General features: G+C 35.3%; 1 protein-coding gene across 6 annotated transcripts in view; it reads right to left on the bottom strand.

Annotated features, from left to right (window-relative positions):
- The window catches only part of LOC145509654 (uncharacterized), a 641,798-nt gene that overhangs the window by 502,651 nt on the left and 120,886 nt on the right, over window positions 1–18,261 (bottom strand). For all 6 annotated transcript variants that reach the window (XR_014056278.1, XR_014056280.1, XM_081498872.1 and 3 more), the window contains one exon: window positions 5,333–5,385. Coding sequence is in view for 4 of the 6 variants with exons in the window: in XM_081498872.1 (XP_081354998.1) it covers window positions 5,333–5,385 (53 nt within the window). In the remaining 2 variants the exon portion in view is untranslated. The remainder of the gene's footprint in view (window positions 1–5,332; window positions 5,386–18,261) is intronic.

Genomic DNA, 18,261 nt, shown 5'->3' with positions numbered 1-18,261 from the left:
AGTTTTTTCAAAATCTGCTGCTGCTTTATCACATAAGTTTATGTAGTATTCTAGATTTTTTGTTGTCATTTCAATAGTCATTATGGTGTCTTCACCAGGAGCAGATTCTATCTCAAGAAACTGCTTTCTTTGCTCATCCATAAGAAGCAACTCCTCATCCATTAAGGTTTTATCATGAGATTGCAGTGATTCAGTCACATCTTCAAGCTCCACTTCTAATTCTATTTGTCTCACTGCTTCTACCACATCTGTAATGACTTCCTTCACAGACGTCTTGAACTCCTGAAAGTCATTCATGAGAACTGGAAATGACTTTTTCCAAACTTCTGTTCATGTTGCTATTCTGACATCTTACCTTGTGTCACCAATGATCTTCATGGCATCTGGAATGGTGAAGCCTTCTCAGAAGGTTTTCGATTGACTTTGGCCAGATCCATCAGAGGAGTCATGATCTATGGCATCTGTAGCCTTGTGAAATGTATTTCTTAAGTCATGAGACTTGAAAGTCAAAATTGCTCTTTGATCCATGGGCTGCAGAATGGATGTTGTGTTTGCAGGCATGAAAACAACATGAATCTTATTGTACAGCTCCATCAGAGCTCTTGAGTGACCAGGTGCATTTTCAATGAACAGTAATCTTTTGAAATAAATCTTTTTTTTTTTTTTGAGTGGTAGATCTCAATAGTAGACTTAAAATATTTAGTACATCGTGTAAACAGATGTGCTGTGATCCAGGCTTTGTTGATTCATTTTTAGAGCAGAGGCAGAATACATTTACTAGCATCCTTAGGAACCCCAGAAATTCTGGCCTCAGCTTCAAGTCACCAGTTACACTAGCCCATAACAAAAGAGTTAGTCTGTCCTTTGAAACTGTGAAGCCAGGTATTGGCTTCTCTCTCACCATGAAAGTCCTAGATGGCATCTTCTTCAAACAGAGGGTTATTTTATCTACACTGAAAATCCAGTTTTAGCATAGCCACTATTATTCATTATTTTAGCTAGATCTTCCGAATAACTTGCTGCAATTTCTACACCAATTCGTACTGTTTCACCTTGCACTTTGGTATTATGGTGACAGTTTTTTTCTTTAAACCTCATAAATCAACCTATGTCTGCTTCTAACTTTTCTTCTGCAGGTTTTTTCCTAACCTCTCTGTGCCTTCATATAGTTGAATGGAGTTAGGGCCTTGTTGTGGACTATGCTTTGTCTTACAGAAATGTTGTGTCTGGTCTGATCTTCTATTCAGACCACTGAAACTTTCCCCATATCAGTAATAAGGCTGTTTCAATTTTTTTTTTTTAATCATTTGTTTGTTCACTGGAGTAACACTAAATTTTCTTAAGAACTTTCCTTTTGCATTCACAACTTGACCAACCGTTTGCCACAAGAGGCCTAGATTTTGGTCTATCTTGGCTTTTGACATGCCTTCCTTACTAAACTTGATCTTTTCAAGCTTTTGATTTAAAGTGAGAGATATGTGACTCCTCCTTTCACTTGAAATCATGGAGGTCACTGTATGGTTATTAGCCTACTTTTGATAATGTGTCTCAGGGAATGCAGAGGCCCAAGCAGAAACAGAGAGAGGAATGACTGGTAGGTTGGTGGGGCAGTCAGAATACACACATTTGTTAATTAAGTTTGTTGTCTTATAAGAGTTTGGTTCATGTCGCCCCCAACAATTACAACAGTGGCATCAAATATAACTTATCACAGACAACCATACCAAATAGACTAATAATGAAAAAGTTTGAAATACTGCAAGGATTACCAAAATGTGACAGAGACATGAAGAAAGCAAATGCTGTTGGAAAAATAGCACCAATAGATTTGCTTGAGCAGAGTGCCACAAACATTCAGTTTGTTTAAAAAAAGCAGTATCTGCAAGGAGCAATAAAGTGAAATACAATAAAATGAGTTATGCCTTATTGAGTTGAATTATTTGTTAAATCTTTGCTTTGTTTCAAAAGAATCAGAAACTGTTGAATTCATCTTAGTAATTTTCTTGATAAACTGAGTATAAGAAACCAATATGCATTATATTCATGCATATACTTGATTCATTTTTCCAGGAAATGAAAGTTGTATGATTTATTTTCAGTTGAATGTGCTTTTATGTATCAGATGGTTAGTAACTGGAAGTTAAAATTTTATCATTTTAAAAGGCTGTCAGTCATTTGACTAATTAACATAGACTATCAATATTATTTATTACATTGTTATTTATTATACATTAGGTCAGTAAGGTATTATAAAACTTTATGTTCAGAGACAAAGAGTGGCCGAACTAAACTTGTCAACTTCCAATATTTTCTTTAAAATTGTAAAAGAATGATCAATGATTTTTTTCTATTTTCTACTCAAATTTTAAAAGCCCTCATTTGAAAATTAAAGCTAATTTACAACATTCATTAAAGCCTCACTTACCTAAAGTGATTTTTACTTGATTATGAATATTATGATTAAATGAGTCTTAGTATGCAAATACTACTTAAGTTCATTTACATATGTTACTTAAATCACAAGCTTTTCTAAGCACAGTAAAGTTACACAAAGTATAAAACTTCTACTAAATAAAGAGTAGGAATCACCATTCTGCAAACTATATGGATAGAAGTAATTTTCAAATAGCCTATTTGTCCTCCTTTAAAATATGAAAATGCTATTAAAATTTATGACAGTTCTCTTCTCAAAAATGTAAGTATGGCATGTAAAATATATTTGTGTGTAGAATGGAAAATATACATATATATTTGTGTAGTATGAAAGATCATCTATTACATGAAAACAATAATATCTTTAATACAACTAAAATAATGAAATAAAATAATAGTAATAACTGCCAAAAGGGTCATGAGTTCACACTCAGAGCGGGGCTGGGGAGGAAGCCATTTTCCTCTCCCATTCTAGGTTTTACTTGCTGGTCAAAGTATTAAGTTAACATGGGACACTGTAAGGGGAGAAAATCAAATGAAAGTTTATAACATGTATGCATGAGAGAGATCCAGGAAAACTGAATACTTGTCAAAATGGCCAAAACCCTCCCCTTAAATGTCATCGTGAGCTAAAGACAAAAGAGGATGTTGGGGATAGTGGTCTAGGACTTCAAAGAGGAAACAGGCAATCCACATCGAGATGGATAAGGAAGCATTTGGTGAACAAATGTTTGCTGAGCCAGGTGGGTGCGATGAACTCAGAGAGGACTGACAGCAAACACACTGTGCTGGGTCGTTCCCTGTTTGTCACCTAGTTCACACTGCCCTTACCCGTGGCGACAAGTCCCTTCCTGGAACAGGGGCTCCATCTACATTCTTTCAGACGTTTAAGGGGAAGGTCAAAGTTTCTTCCCGAGTCTCTTGGGGTCTTGATTGTTTCCAACTTAAATAATTCTCATACCCACAAGATGTTTTTGGGTGGCAAATTTTGCTCCCCTCCAGGGGTTATGTACATATGATGTAAAATGATACTAAGAATTGCAATTATGTGTTTTATGCTATATAAAGGGCTTCCAGGTGGCACTAGTAGTAAAGAACCTGCCTGCCAATGCAAGGGACGTAAGAGACACAGGTTCGATCCCTGGGCTGGGAAGATCCCCTGGGGGAGAGTGTGGCAACCCACCCAGTATTCTTGCCTGGAGAATCCCCATGGACAGAGGAGCCTGGCAGGCTACATTCCATACGGTGGCAAAGAGTCCGACACAACTGAAGCGACTTAGCGTGCCTGCACGCATACTATATAAAAAGTATGGTGGTAAGCACCCTACATGAACTACATCACTTTATCACCACAAAATGTCTTTGAGTCTGATACTATTATACTCCCCCATTAGTGAACGCCAGCCTTTGATAATGAGTGGCCTTTGCAGGATTATATGAGTAGGAAGGGACTAAACAGGAGTCTGAAGTGCATGCTCATAACTTCTGTTCTTCATTTGCTTCGACCACAGAGAATAGGTACTGGAAAATTCAGAAACAGAGTGCTTCTGTATGTCTGTTATTAAAGTCATTTATGTGAAAACTCAAGTGTATATTTATTTTTATACCAATTAGGGACCATGAGGATTCTGATTGTAAATGCACTTGTAAAAATGCAAAAATGAGTTTATAGTATCAAAGTCAAAGTGTTAGTTGCTCAATTGTGTCTGACTCTTTGCAACCCATGGATTATAGCCCACCAGGCTCCTCTGCCCTTGGGATTTCCCAGGCAAAAATACTGGAGTGGGTTGCCATTTCCTCCTCCAGGGGATATTCCCAACACAGGGATCAACCTGGGTCTCCCACATTGCAGGAAGATTCTTTACTGCCTGAGCCAACAGGGTGTAGTATATCCCTTTTTAATTTGGTATGTTTTGTTCAACAGAATATTATTAATAATGCATGTTACCAAATGGGGCATTAAATATCTGTTTAATTTTATCAGTGATATAATCGCAACAAAAATTGTCATATCTGGCTTTAAGTCTGTCTGATGCTTATCAGCTGTTCTCCAATCGAAAAATAAAATAACTTTGTGACTGTCCAGATTTACAAAACAGGTAAGTTAGAGTGTGGTTATATGAAATCCCAGAATATTTCTTACTTTCCAGCATGTGCCTATTGCTTAAACTTATGTAAACCTGATTTCTGAAGAAGCCACAATGATGAGCTGAAAAAAAAAAGCCAAAATGTCTGACAGATATACAAAGCCCCTGCCTCTATACTATTAGTGACAGAGGAGATGGCACTGTTTCCCAGAGGACCCAATCTTGCCCCATCACAGCACTCTCAGCTCTTTAGATGAGTGTCCTTATGAAACAGAATCAGCACTTAATGTATTAAAGTGCATTTGATGTGTTGATCTCTTATCAGACTTTTTTCAGAAAACAAGGAAATTGTAAGTTTTGAAATGGTGCTGTTTAAAAATAGTTTGCAGTTACTTTTTAAGCCATTCTCAATACCTTCCTTCTGTCTATAACAGACTTCTACTTGAAATAGAGAAACAACTTTTGAGAGTGTCATTTTATATAGATTTCTTTGGCCCATCTTATTTTTTCACAAATGAGAAAAAAGAAAATAAATCTGTTATTTTTACATCCTTCAAAAAAATAGAAAAATATTCTTGAACTCCCAACAGTGACTTAATAAACGCTAAATACGTCCTTTATAAGTAAAGTGAATCTCCATTGAGCTCAATGTTAGGGAAAGCAGTTAATGACATTTTTAATATAAAAAACTTTAAGATTTTGAGAAAACTACACCCTGAATATTCAGGAGCCCTTGCTGGCATTAAGAACAATGGCAATAATAATGACTATAGCAATAAATGCAAAAGAAGGAATAATCATCAGATACTTACTACCATTCTCTCAGAAGGCTTTTGAAAGGCTGAACGTGGAAATAAAAGCAAACCTGAATGGGAAAAAAAAAGTTACTTAATACCTTTCTAGATACTGTGAAAAACTATTTGCATAAATTATTTTTTCAAATGATACAAAATACCTGTAGGTAAATATTAATGTTCTAATTTAACATATATTAAAATATAGATTACAAAGGGTTAAGAAACTTAATTCACTCTTAAATAGGTACATACTACTGAGCACTTCTGTTTACTTGTTCACCTATACCTCAGGGAACAAAACAGGAAAAATTCCCTTGTAGAAATTACATTCTAGTTAGTAACACACATGCACCCACAGATGGCTAAATTTATTTAAAAAATGCAAAATACTCAATTAAATTTTAATTTGAGATAAATAGAAAATAAATTTTAGTATAAATACATCCAAAATATTGGGTGGTTAAAGAATATACAATATATTCTATTTTAAATCTATGTTCCATATATTACCTATTAAAATGCATCTAAATGAATTTTGATAAACAACAAATAATGCTATGATTATATCCTAGGCAGTATTTGGACATACTTATATCTCAAGTTAAAATTTAACAGCAACCCTCCTTTTTATCTGGTAACATTAACACACACACACACATGCACACACAAACTGTATTGGAACATGACAAATGCAATGGAGAAAAATATAGTCAGTAATTAGAATAGCAAATATCAGGGAGAAGGGATTATAATCTTAGGTAAGGCAGTTAGGGAAGACTTCACTGGGAAGGTAGTATTTGAGCAAATATCTGAAGGAAGTGACAGGATAAGCCAAGGTAGATCTAGATAAAGAACTTGCTAGCTCAGCTGGTAAAGAATACACCTGCAATGCAGAAGACCCTGGTTCGATTCCTGGGTCAGGAAGATCCCCTGGAGAAGAGATAGGCTACCCACTCCAGTATTCTTGGGCTTCCCTGGTGGCTCAGCTGGTAAAGAGTCTGCCTGCAATGCAGGAGACGTGGGTTTGATCCCCGGGTTGGGAAGATCCCCTGGAGAAGGGAACAGTTACCTGCTCCATTATTCTGGCCTGGAGAATTCTGTGGACAGAGGAGCCTGGCAGACTACAGTCCATGGGGTCACAAAGAATTGGACATGACTGAGCAACTTTCACACACACGCCTTAAAGCACAGATGGGTTTATAATGTAATATACTTTATTATTACAATTTCCTTTCTCCATTTCAAGTACCTTCTAATTGAAAGTAGCAAATGTCTTCATGAAAAATTTAGGCCTCCCACTAAAATGTGCTGTGTACCAGTACTGTAAATAATTTATATAAGGAAAAGTGAAATTTATAATTATCTGGTAACATGGTAGGAAGACTTTGGAAATCCAGCATGAAAAACTGAACACCTAAGATTGTTCAATTTTTTTTTGTTGTTGTATGTTGTTTTTGTTGTTCAGTCACCCAGTCGTGTCCGACTCTTTGCGACTCCATGGACAGCAGCATACCAGCTGTGCCATATATATATGTAATATCATATATATATATATAATTTTTTATTTTTTATTGAGGTGTAGTTGACTTACAATATTAATTTCATTTGTATAAAATAGTGATTCAAAGTTTTTATAGTTTTTACTCCATTTAAATGTTTTTTAATAAAATATTTGCTCTGTGTTATACAATATAACCCTGTAGTGAATTTATTTTGTATATAGTCATTTGTGTCTCTTAATTCCCTACCCCTATCCTGCCCCTCTCCACTTTTCTCTCCCAACTGGTAACCACTAGTTTGTTCTCTATATCTGCAAATTTGTTCCTTTTTTTTTGTTATAGTCACCAGTTTATTTTATATTTTAGATTCCACATATCAGTGATAACATTCAATATTCATCTTCCTTGGTCTGACTTGTTTCACAAAGCATAATATCCTCCAGGTCCATTCATGTTGTTGCAAATGAAAACTTTCATATTTTTTTATTTCATTATACACACACACCCCCCACCACCTTTATCCATTCATCTGTTGATGGACATTTAGGCTGCTTCTATATCTTGCTTATTGTAAATAAAACTGCTATGAATATTGCGATGCCTGTATCCATTTGAATTGGTGTTTTTGATTCCTTTGGGTATATATTCTGAGAGGAATTGCTGGACTATATGGTAGTTATATTTTTAGCTTTTTCAGGAACCTCCCTATTACTTTCCACAGTGGTGGCACTAATTTACATTACCACCAACAGTATACAAGGATACTTTTTACTCCACATCCTTGCCAATGTTTGTTATTTGTAGACTTTTTAATGATGGGAATTCTAATAGGTGTGAGGTGATAACTCATTGTAGTTTTGGTTTACATTTTTCTGATGATTAGTGATATGAACATTTTTTTATGGTCCTGTTGGCTGTCTGTCTTCTTGGGAAAAAGTCTGTTCAGGTCTTTTGCCTATTTTGTTTGTTTGTTTTTTTTATATTGAAATGGGTTCACACCTAAGATTTTAGTGAAGTATTCTTGGGAGGTCTTCCATGTCCTCCATAGTTTACAGTCAAGTAGAGAGCAAGAAAAAACAGAGAAGAGACACAGGCAGCAAAAATTTAATCATGAAATAATTCTACTAGTTCTTCTAATAAGCCTGTTAAGCAGAAATGGAACCTGGAATGGCTTAAAAGAACTAACAGGATGACTTAAGTGACTTACTCCAAGCTTTAAGTGATTTGCTGGAGAATTTAGCTGATTAGATGATTTAAAATTTAAAGTCTCAGTCTTAGTGATGTTAATGTATTGATATATCAATTTTCCACTATAATTTTTCACATGGAATATTTCAAGCAAGAAAATTAGTCTACATATTACAGACATATATATCTTTGATAAATCATGTAAATTATATACAGCATTCCAAAAGTAACCTACTCTTTTCATAAATACAGAGAGAATAAAAGTTATTCCCCATAAATATTGAACTATTTAATGAAATCTTAGGACTCTCACGTGGCGCTAATGGTAAAGAATTTGCCTGCCAATGCAGTAGACACAAGAGATCCAGTTCAATTTCTGGATTGGGAATATCCCCTCGAGTAGGAAATGGCAACTCATTCCACTATTTTTGCCTGGAAAATTCCATGGACAGAGAAACCTGGCAGGCGACAGTCCATGGGGTCACAGAAGTCACGCAAAACTGAGCAACCTAACACACACACACACACACACACACACACACACACACACAGGGTATTTTAAACCTCATGTATACTATTTTACGGAGAAGGCAATGGCACCCCACTCCAGTACTCTTGCCTGGAAAATCCCATGGATGGAGGAGCCTAGTAGGCTGCAGTCTATGGGGTCGCTAGGGGTTGGACACGACTAAGCGGCTTCACTTTCACTTTTCATTTTCATGCACTGGAGAAGGAAATGGCAGCCCACTCCGGTATTCTTGCCTGGAGAATCCCAGGGACGGGGGAGCCCGGTGGGCTGCCGTCTATGGGGTCGCACAGAGTCGGACACAACTGAAGCGACTTAGCAGCAGCAGCATACTATTTTAATATAATTGGACATTTCTAGGCCAAGAGAAACAGTAATTTCTATATCTAAAACACTGACACCCATCTTGAGGGTACACATCATGGAAGTAGTTGTTCAAGGACAAATTTAGATATGGCCATTACTTCTGAGTACCAGACATGAGTCTCATGTATGCAGGTTTGATTAAAATCTTATCAAAGCAATACTGTCATCCTTAAACATTAAGAAGAGGAAAGGAGCTCCTATGAGGGAATAATGAAGTCTCTCATTTAGTTGAAAATTTCAAAGTTAGTAAAAGAATGTTTTAAAGGGAAATATTACTTGTCACAAATATAAAGCCAGTGTTGAAATAAATCAATTAAAATAAATTAAAATTGTTTTAATGCCTTCTAATCCTGAAAATTTTCAAATAACTCAGTGAATTCAGTAGCTTAATTCTTAGAACACAAATACATAGGAACATAGTCCAAATGAGTAGGTAGGTGGATGTTTGTTAAATGATTTATGTGGTTTGACTTAAAGTAGCCAATATGCTAGTCGAAACTATGGGAGGTGTCTAAATACAAACATACATCAAATGCATTGTTATTTTAGCATTGCATTTTTCCTAGGTACCTTAAGCATGTGCATGTAGTATGGGGACATGAAGAAAAAGTATGTTCTTTCATTTTTTCAAAAAACAATTATAGAATGCCAGGGAGGATAATCAAGGAAAGAATAAACTTAGGGTATATGTATTCTGTTTCAAATCATTAATATGTTCAGTTATTAGGAAAATTCTTTAAGTATTTAATGAGAATCTGTAACTGTTTTCCTGCAATTTCTATCATTTTTAATGACTATAGAAGGTGGGCCCAAGCATACACAGCAGAGTTCAATGGCTCATTATGTATTCTTTCCACACATATTTGCTGAGTGTTTCCTGCAGAGAAAGAAAAGTAAGACAGTAAAAGAAGAATTTAGAATTTCTTGAAAGTGCATAATTGAATAGATGCCTAAGTTTAAACAGATGCTAATATCAAACAGAGTATTTGCTCTTAAGCTATGAGAATCCATTAGTATGCCTTGTGTGTAGACTGTACCCCTTGAGCAAAGGAGACAGAAAGCAATGACTTTACTGGAAAAAAAATCTATATTTTGGAATTTAAACAAGTGCCTGGAATTACCCTTATTTGACAAGGTTGACACATCTACACTATGTGAATTGAGAGCTCTAGCAGTCTGGGTCTGTCTAATCAAGAAGTAGAAATCACACACTAGTTAAACAGGGGAAATTTAATATACAGATTTGTTAATTATGATTTGATGTGATTGTCTATTGAAAGATAAACTCTGAATTAATGTGTTTGTTTACCAATTATGTTTCTAGAGCAACATTCTACTGGAGTTATTATTTTTAAGAAGTATTATTTCAAGTGCTCCTAGCACTGCTTATCATGAGAAACAAGGTATCTTAGGAAGAGTGTTTGAAAAGGGTCAAAATAACTGAGATTCAAGCTCTTCTTTTGTTAGTGTTTCCTTAGGAGCTTCTGAAAGTCTCTAAACGTCTTATTCTTCTAAATTTTAAAATATATTCATCTTCACCCCAGAGATGTGATAAAAAGCAAATGAAATAATGTAGGTAAAAGCACTTGAAAAGCATTAAAATGTTAACAAAAGTGAAATTCTATTGACATCATTGATCAAAGTGATTGCTTAAGTTCTCCACCAAAATAGGTAAATGCCTCAAATCCTTCTACCTGTCAAGTAACAATGAGAAGAGAGATACAAAAAATAACAATTTCCAAAGATTTCTTGCCTACGGATGGGTTAAGTGTTCTCCCAGCAGCATTGCACACCAGTTTCATAGAAGAGACACAGATACAACTCTGCTATTGGGAATAAGGGATTAATATGCAAGAGGGAGGAGCTTGTGGGAGTCCTGCTCACTCCTACACTGCCTGTCTGGCTCTGGCGTGGGGATGTGAACTTTTAACAAACGAACCTACAACGTTTTTATTCTTTGTTAATTTGGGAAAGAGGAAAATAAATCGGGCTTCCAGGGTGCATAAATTATTGACACAGCACTGTGAAATTAATTTATTATTTATTTCTAGCAGTGATCAACTTACTCCTGGATACATAAGGACTCATAACTCCAATAATTTTTCCTGATTGCTTCAGAACCTGTTAGAAGCAGACGATAGGTCATCCAAGTCACACACCTCGTCAGCCCTGAAAGCAGGACAATCAGTCATTTCATTACAGCTGGTCCTGTTCTTCCTACTGGTTGGTTTTTCACATAGTGTTAAAATTTAATTTTATCAGTTACTCTTGAAAATAGCATCTAAAAGAAAATCTTATTTTCAGTTTTGTCAGTATTTTCAATTTATATACATATATATGTATATTAATCTGTATCTCTCCATGATCTAGTGGATATTGGCAATTTGATCTCTGGTTCCTCTGCCTTTTCTAAAACCAGCTTGAACATCTGGAAGTTCACAGTTCATGTATTGCTGAAGCCTGACTTGGAGAATTTTGAGCATTACTTTACTAGCATGTGAGATAAGTGCAATTGTGCGGTAGTTTGAGCATTCTTTGGCATTGCCTTTCTTTGGGATTGGAATGAAAACTGACCTTTTCCAGTCCTGTGGCCACTGCTGAGTTTTCCAAATTTGCTGGCATATTGAGTGCAGCACTTTCACAGCATCATAGTGAATGAATTATTTTAAAAATATTAGTCTTTGGATAATTCTGATATTAGAACATTTTTCATATATTAAATGAATATAAAATTATCATCTTCTCTCCTATATCATCCCATGCATTCTGATACTATGCATATTTTTTTAATCTGTTGGCAACTCAAGTTTTCCTTGAACTTTGAAATGATAGAAACATTTAATTAAAAATAAATAGTCTTGACAACTGATGTAGAAATACATATTTAATATATTTTTACCTGCATTTTATTATATTTTACCTGCACTCTTTCCCTGATAATCATTGATAATGGACTTATGTTACTTATGATGACCTATGGATTTTGTTTTCTTAGTTAAATAGAATGAAAAGCCAAAGAAAGAAAAAAAAATTACTGCAAGAGAAATACTTTGTCAGAGGGCAGAATCCAGAATATATAAGAATTCATACAATTTATTAAGAAGATAAACAACCCAATTTTAAATTTGCAAAATATTTGAACAGAAACTTACCGAGTATGTGTACAGCAAGCCAGTAAGCACATACAGAGTTGCTCAACAATATCCCTCATTGTCATCAGAGATATTAAAGTTAAAAGTATAATAAAATATCACTAAAAGCTCAATAAAATGAATAAAAATAGAAAGACTTTTTTAAAGTATCAGCAGTTTGTATATAGTTTGTATACTGAAACCCCCAGACTGCTAGTGTGACTACAAATGCTATAAACACTTTGTAAACTGACCAAATTTTTAAAAGTTAAGATTATACCCACCATATCATCCATTCTTCTCTTAGGTACACTTGTAGCAAAGAAAAGGAATACATTCCAGGGAATGACTCAGATACAATTGTTAGAAGCTTTATACACAACAGCTCCAAATTAGAAATAACTAAACCAACCATAGATGAATTCATAAGGACTTTGTGACATTTACCACAGTTGAATGATATTCTTTAGCTACAAAGGAACAAACTACTGATATAATATGGATGAATCTAAAATTTATTATGCTGAGTGAAATAATCCAGACAAGAAGAATATATTAACTTGGGTTCCATTTATATAAACTTCTAGAAAATAAAATTAATCTATTGTGACAAAATGAGAACACTGCTTGCTTGAAGCCAGGAAGAGAGTAAATGATGGAATGCAAAGAGAAATAAGGAAACTTTAGGGGTGATCGAGCTGTTCTTAATTCTGAAAAAAGATCTGTAGCTACATACAATTCTCAAAGTTCAATCCATTGTAAACTTTAAAGGGTTGTAGCTTATTGTAAACAAATTGCACAGCAATAAAAATGATCTACAGAAAAACATCTACTTCTGCTTCATTAACTAAGCTAAAGCCTTTGACTGTATGGATCACAACAAACTTGAAAATTCTGAGAGATGGGAATACCAGACCACTTGACCTGCCTCCTGAGAAATCTGTATGCAGGTCAAGAAGCAACAGTTGGAACTGGACATGGAACAACAGACTGGTTCCAAATTGGGAAAGGAGTACATGAAGGCTGCATATTGTCACCCTGCTTATTTAACTTATATGCAGAGTACATCATGAGAAATGCTGGGTTCAATGAAGCAGAAGCTGGAATCAAGATTGCCGGGAGAAATATCAATAACCTCAGACAGGCAGATGAAACCACCCTTATGGCAGAAAGCGAGGAAGAACTAACGAGACTCTTGATGAAAGTGAAAGAGGAGAGTGAAAAAGTTGGCTTAAAACTCAACATTCAGAAAACTAAGATCATGGCATCTGGTACCATCCCTTCATGGCAAATAGATGGGGAAACAATGGAAACAGTGAAAGACTTTATTTTGGGGGGCTCCAAAATCACTGCAGGTGGTGACTGCAGCCATAAAATTAAAAGACACTTGCTCCTTGGGAAGAAAAAAAAAAAAAACCTATGACCGAACTACTGAGCATATTAAAAAGCAGAGACATTACTTTGCCGACAAAGTTCCATCTAGTCAAACCTATGGTTTTTCCAGTAGTCATGTATGGATGTGAGAGTTGAACCAGAAAGAAGGCTGAGCGCTGAAGAACTGATGCTTTTAAACTGTGGTGTTGGAGAAGACTCATGAGGGTCCCTTGGACTGCAAGGAGATTCAACCAATCCATCCTAAACGAAATCAGTCCTGAATATTCATTGGAAGGACTGATGCTGAAGCTAAAGTTCCAATATTTTGGCCACCTGCTTTGAAGAACTGACTCCTTAGAAAAGACCTTGATGCTGGGAAAGATGGAAGGCAGGAGGAGAAGGGGACGACAGAGGATGAGATGATTGGATGGCCTCACTGACTCGATGGAGATGAGTTTGTGCAAACTCTCAGATATGATGATGGACAGGGAAGCCTGGCGTGCTGCAGTCTGTGGGATTGCAAAAATTCAGATGCAACCGAGTGACTGAATGGAACAGACTGAAAAATGATCAAGAAACCCAACAAAAATGGAAACAGTACTTATATCTTTAATGAGTATAATGCCATTGTGATTTTTCTATTGTTAGATTTTATAAATTCTGGTTTTCAACAAATTTTCACATTTCATTATATTACCAAATCCATTTGCACCAAGTTGTAACTATATTCTTCTATGGTTGTTCTCATGAGCATATGATTTATAGTGAAGTCCACTTTTTTTTCATTATTAAGAATTTGTGTTTTGATCAATATTTCTAGGGGTTTAGCAATTTTATTATTTCTGAAGAACTGACATTAACTTTTGGTGATTTGTGTCTATTGTACATGTTTTTTTTACTGATTTCTGTTATTTTATTTCTGTTTTATTCTACTTTCTTCTGACTGATTTCTTGGTCATTTCTAAACTTACTTTCAACTTAAATAACTGAATTTTAATCTCTCTTCTTATCTACCAGCTTTAAGTTTTAATAATGTATTTTTCTAATATCTTCTATTTTTCTACCTACTGTATTCTCACTCTTTGACTTTTCTTTTTCTATTACATACTGAAAAGTGCTAACGTCTCGTATATTAATGATGAATATACCCTTTTTCCTCCTTTCAATTCTGTCAAGTTTTTGCTTTAAATATTTTGAATTATTCGTTCTTTAGCATATTGACTTTTATTACTTTAAAACAGTTACCTACTAAGCATCATTATTTGGATCACTTCTGAGTTTGTTTCTAATGTTTGCTTTTATTGACTGGTTGATATTTCTATCCTGTCTTGTTGCTAGCCCAGAAAGAGTATAGGAGGGACTCAAATTCATGCATCAGAAATAAATGGTGGGTTAATAATATTTAAAAATCCAGTCAACCTAAAGGAAATTTAATATGAATACATAAAGAGAGAAAACCAGAATACTGAAAGTAACCAAGTACTAAAGATGTATTTTTATAGAGTTCTCTGCAATAAAAAGGATAATTATTAGACTTATTAGAAAGTCATGGTGTGTTACAAGACAAATTGTTTGGAGTCTCAATAAAAAGTCAACACCTTGGCATAACCTATTGTGTTTTTAGAATATCAAATTGTTTACATAATAAAACAAAATTTTTTCACCTATAAAATAAAAGATGTCAATTTGACTTTCAGAGTTCTCAGTAAAAACATTTAATTATTGAAACATCTGCAAACTCACTCAAGGAAAGAAAGACAAAGCAAGAATATGATTTTATATTCAGCTTATCTTTCACACAAAATTGCTATGACAACAGTCCTGAATCTATGTGAACAAAGAAAATATTTTTGCTAATCCCTAATCAAGAAGACTAGATAAGATGTATTTCAGCAAGCCAAGAGATGATGGGACAACTACAGAAAATGTAAAGAAAATATTCTAGTTCTTTTCTGAAGTAATTCTAAGAAAGATAGAAAAATGTGGCAAAGATAGGCACTGTTGGAATCACTATACAAATGTTTAAAGCTCCATTTCCAACTTTCACATGAAGTAACTGAAGCAATATGAGTAAAATATCTTGTTCTTAAAGCAAAAAAGCAGGAATTCCAAGCCAGGAAGTATGGCTCCAGAACCAGTTGTCTCATCAGGTTTTCTTTAAATACTCTGATTTTCATGGGGAGAACGTAGGACCTGAAAGATTCCTTTCCTGTTTCAATGCTTAGATGTCAGCTTGTCCTAGTTATACAGCTTCGTTAGTTCTTCTTTGGTTGCTGAGTTGCTTTTCATTTTAGTAGGATCTTAGATACATGTTCTTTAATAAATCTTTTACCTTATTGCGTTACTTCATTCAGTTTCCTTTTCAAGGTTCTAATAACTTCCATTTTAGATTTCTGAACACATAAATTAAAACGGACCAGATTCAAGTGAGACGTTACATATGGAAGGAGTAAAAGGACTTAGAGTAAGGGGAATAGAAAGAGGGAGAGTAGTCACCTCAGCGGAGAAGGCAGTGGCACCCCACTCCAGTACTCTTGCCCGGGAAACCTCATGGACGGAGGAGCCTGGCAGGCTACAGTCCATGGAGCTGCAGAGAGTCAGACATGACTGCACACAGCACAGCTGAGAGAAGCAAGTAGCTATCACATAGTTATCAGTAGAGATGTGAAATGATCTGACTAGTATTTTACCAAGATCACTCTGGTCTCTTTAGTGAAAACAGTTTCAGGAAGGCAAACATGGAAGTAAGAAGAACATTTAGAATGCTACCACAATAAATCATTTGAAGGGTGAGGCTGGCTTGATAGAGAAGTCGCATTAGAATTGTTAATATTTCTTAATACCTTCTGAGGATATAGTTATATTTAATCTCTCATGTTTACAAATAATTTTCAATTTGTTGATCACTTTCTTTTATAATAGTTGATTCGAGTGTTTTCTTCAAAACTAAATTTTGCATCTATAAAATTTTTCAGTATTTTTGTATTAGAAGAGCATTTATAACTTTCAGTTTTAAAATGTTTACAGAAATTTATCCTAGCACGTTTTCTTAGATATTATTTTTAGTCATTCCTACACTCAATACCAGATTTGACATACCTTAACTAGATTTTTCCACATAACCTTATTTTATTTTTATTTTTTTTAATTGGAGGATAATTACTTTACAATGTTGTGTTGGTTTCTGTCCTAAAACAATGCAAACCAGTCATAACTCTGACTGTGTGTGTGTGTGTGTGTGTGTGTGTGTGTGCTCTGACTGTGTGTGTGTGTGTGTGTGTGTGTGTGTGTGTGTGTGTGTGTGTGTGTGTGTGTGTGTGTGTGTGTGTGTGTGTGTGTGTGTGTGTGTGTGTGTGTGTGTGTGTGTGTGTGTGTGTGTGTGTGTGTGTGTGTGTGTGTGTGTGTGTCGGGCTTCCACCCCAGCGCTCCATCCCACCCCTCCTGGTCGTCACAGAGCACCAGGCTGGGCTCCCTGTGTTGTATAGCAGCTTCCTACTAGCTATCTGTCTTACATATTGTAGTGTATATACGTTAGTGCTGCTTTTTCAATTCATCCCACCCTCTCCTTACCATGCCTATGTCCACGAGTCTGTTCTCTATGCCTGCATCTCTATTCCTGCCTGAAAGTAAGTGTATCAGTACTGTTTTTCTAGATTCCATATATATGCATTAATATGTGATATAGGTTTTTCTTACTTCACTGTGAATAACAGGCTCATCTAGGTTCATCCACCTCAGTTCAGTTGACTCGTGCTTGTTCTTTTTATGGCTGAGTAATAGTCCATGGTGTACGTGCACCACAATTTCTTTATCTATTCATCTGTTGACAGACATCTAGGCTGCTTCCATATCCTGGCTATTGTAAATAGTGCTGCAGTGAATATCAGGGCACGTGTGTTTTCGAATTAGTTTTCTCAGGGTATATGTCCAGTAGTGGGTTTCCTGGGTCATGTGGTAGTTTTATTCCTAGTTTTTTAAGGAATCTCCACACTATTACTGGTATGTGCTAACACCTTGGTTAACAGCATCAACATGAGAGTAAAATAGTGTATCTATCGCAGAACCCACCATTAAAGATAAAGATAAAACATACTTTCCACATGGTCCAAGTGGCTGATGGTTAATAGAATCATATGTTAATAATTGAAAACAAAATACTTGTGTATATTCCTTGGAGAAGGAAATGACAACCCACTCCAGTGTTCTTGCCTGGGATATCCATGGACAGAGGAGCCTAGTGGGCTCCAGGTCCATGGGGTCGCAAAAGACTCATACACAACTTGGCAGCTGAACAACAAAATGTATATTTTATACTTCTTTTAGCTTATCTGGTTCTTTATATTTAAAAGAGGTCTCTTGTAGACGTATATTTGAGTCTACTTTGCAATACTTCAATAAAAAGACTTGAGAACAAGGAAATTATCAGGAATTAAAAGGATATCACATAGTAGAAATGGATAGAACTGAAAGGAGAAATAGAGAAATCTATTATGCTTATTTGAGCAATGTAACCCCACTTTTAGGCTTCCTTGTTTCAACTATATATATATATATATATATATATATATTGCTGTTGTTGTTGGTGTTTAGTTGCTCTGTGTGTGTGTGTGTGTGTGTGTGTGTGTATAGTTTGAGTTACTTTCTGGAAGCAATTCTGTTAAACAGGTTGTATGTAAAAACTTAACAGTTTTTCTCACCAAGTTTTAAGATTATTAACTAATGTATGCATCCACCAGTATATTTGTTAATTACTGTTTAGAAACTGTTTAAATCATTTTAATGAAAAACCCAGGACAGGTGATAAAATTTATGTGCTGATAATTTACTCTATCTTGACATCTCAATTTTTGAAGCTCTGTT

The sequence above is a fragment of the Giraffa tippelskirchi genome, chromosome 6 (assembly GCF_054371585.1).
Source record: "Giraffa tippelskirchi isolate mGirTip1 chromosome 6, T2T-mGirTip1v1.2.pri, whole genome shotgun sequence".
Taxonomy (NCBI): Eukaryota; Metazoa; Chordata; class Mammalia; order Artiodactyla; family Giraffidae; genus Giraffa; species Giraffa tippelskirchi.
Note: the sequence above shows the minus strand (reverse complement) of the source record. Positions and strands in the feature narration are given on the sequence as shown.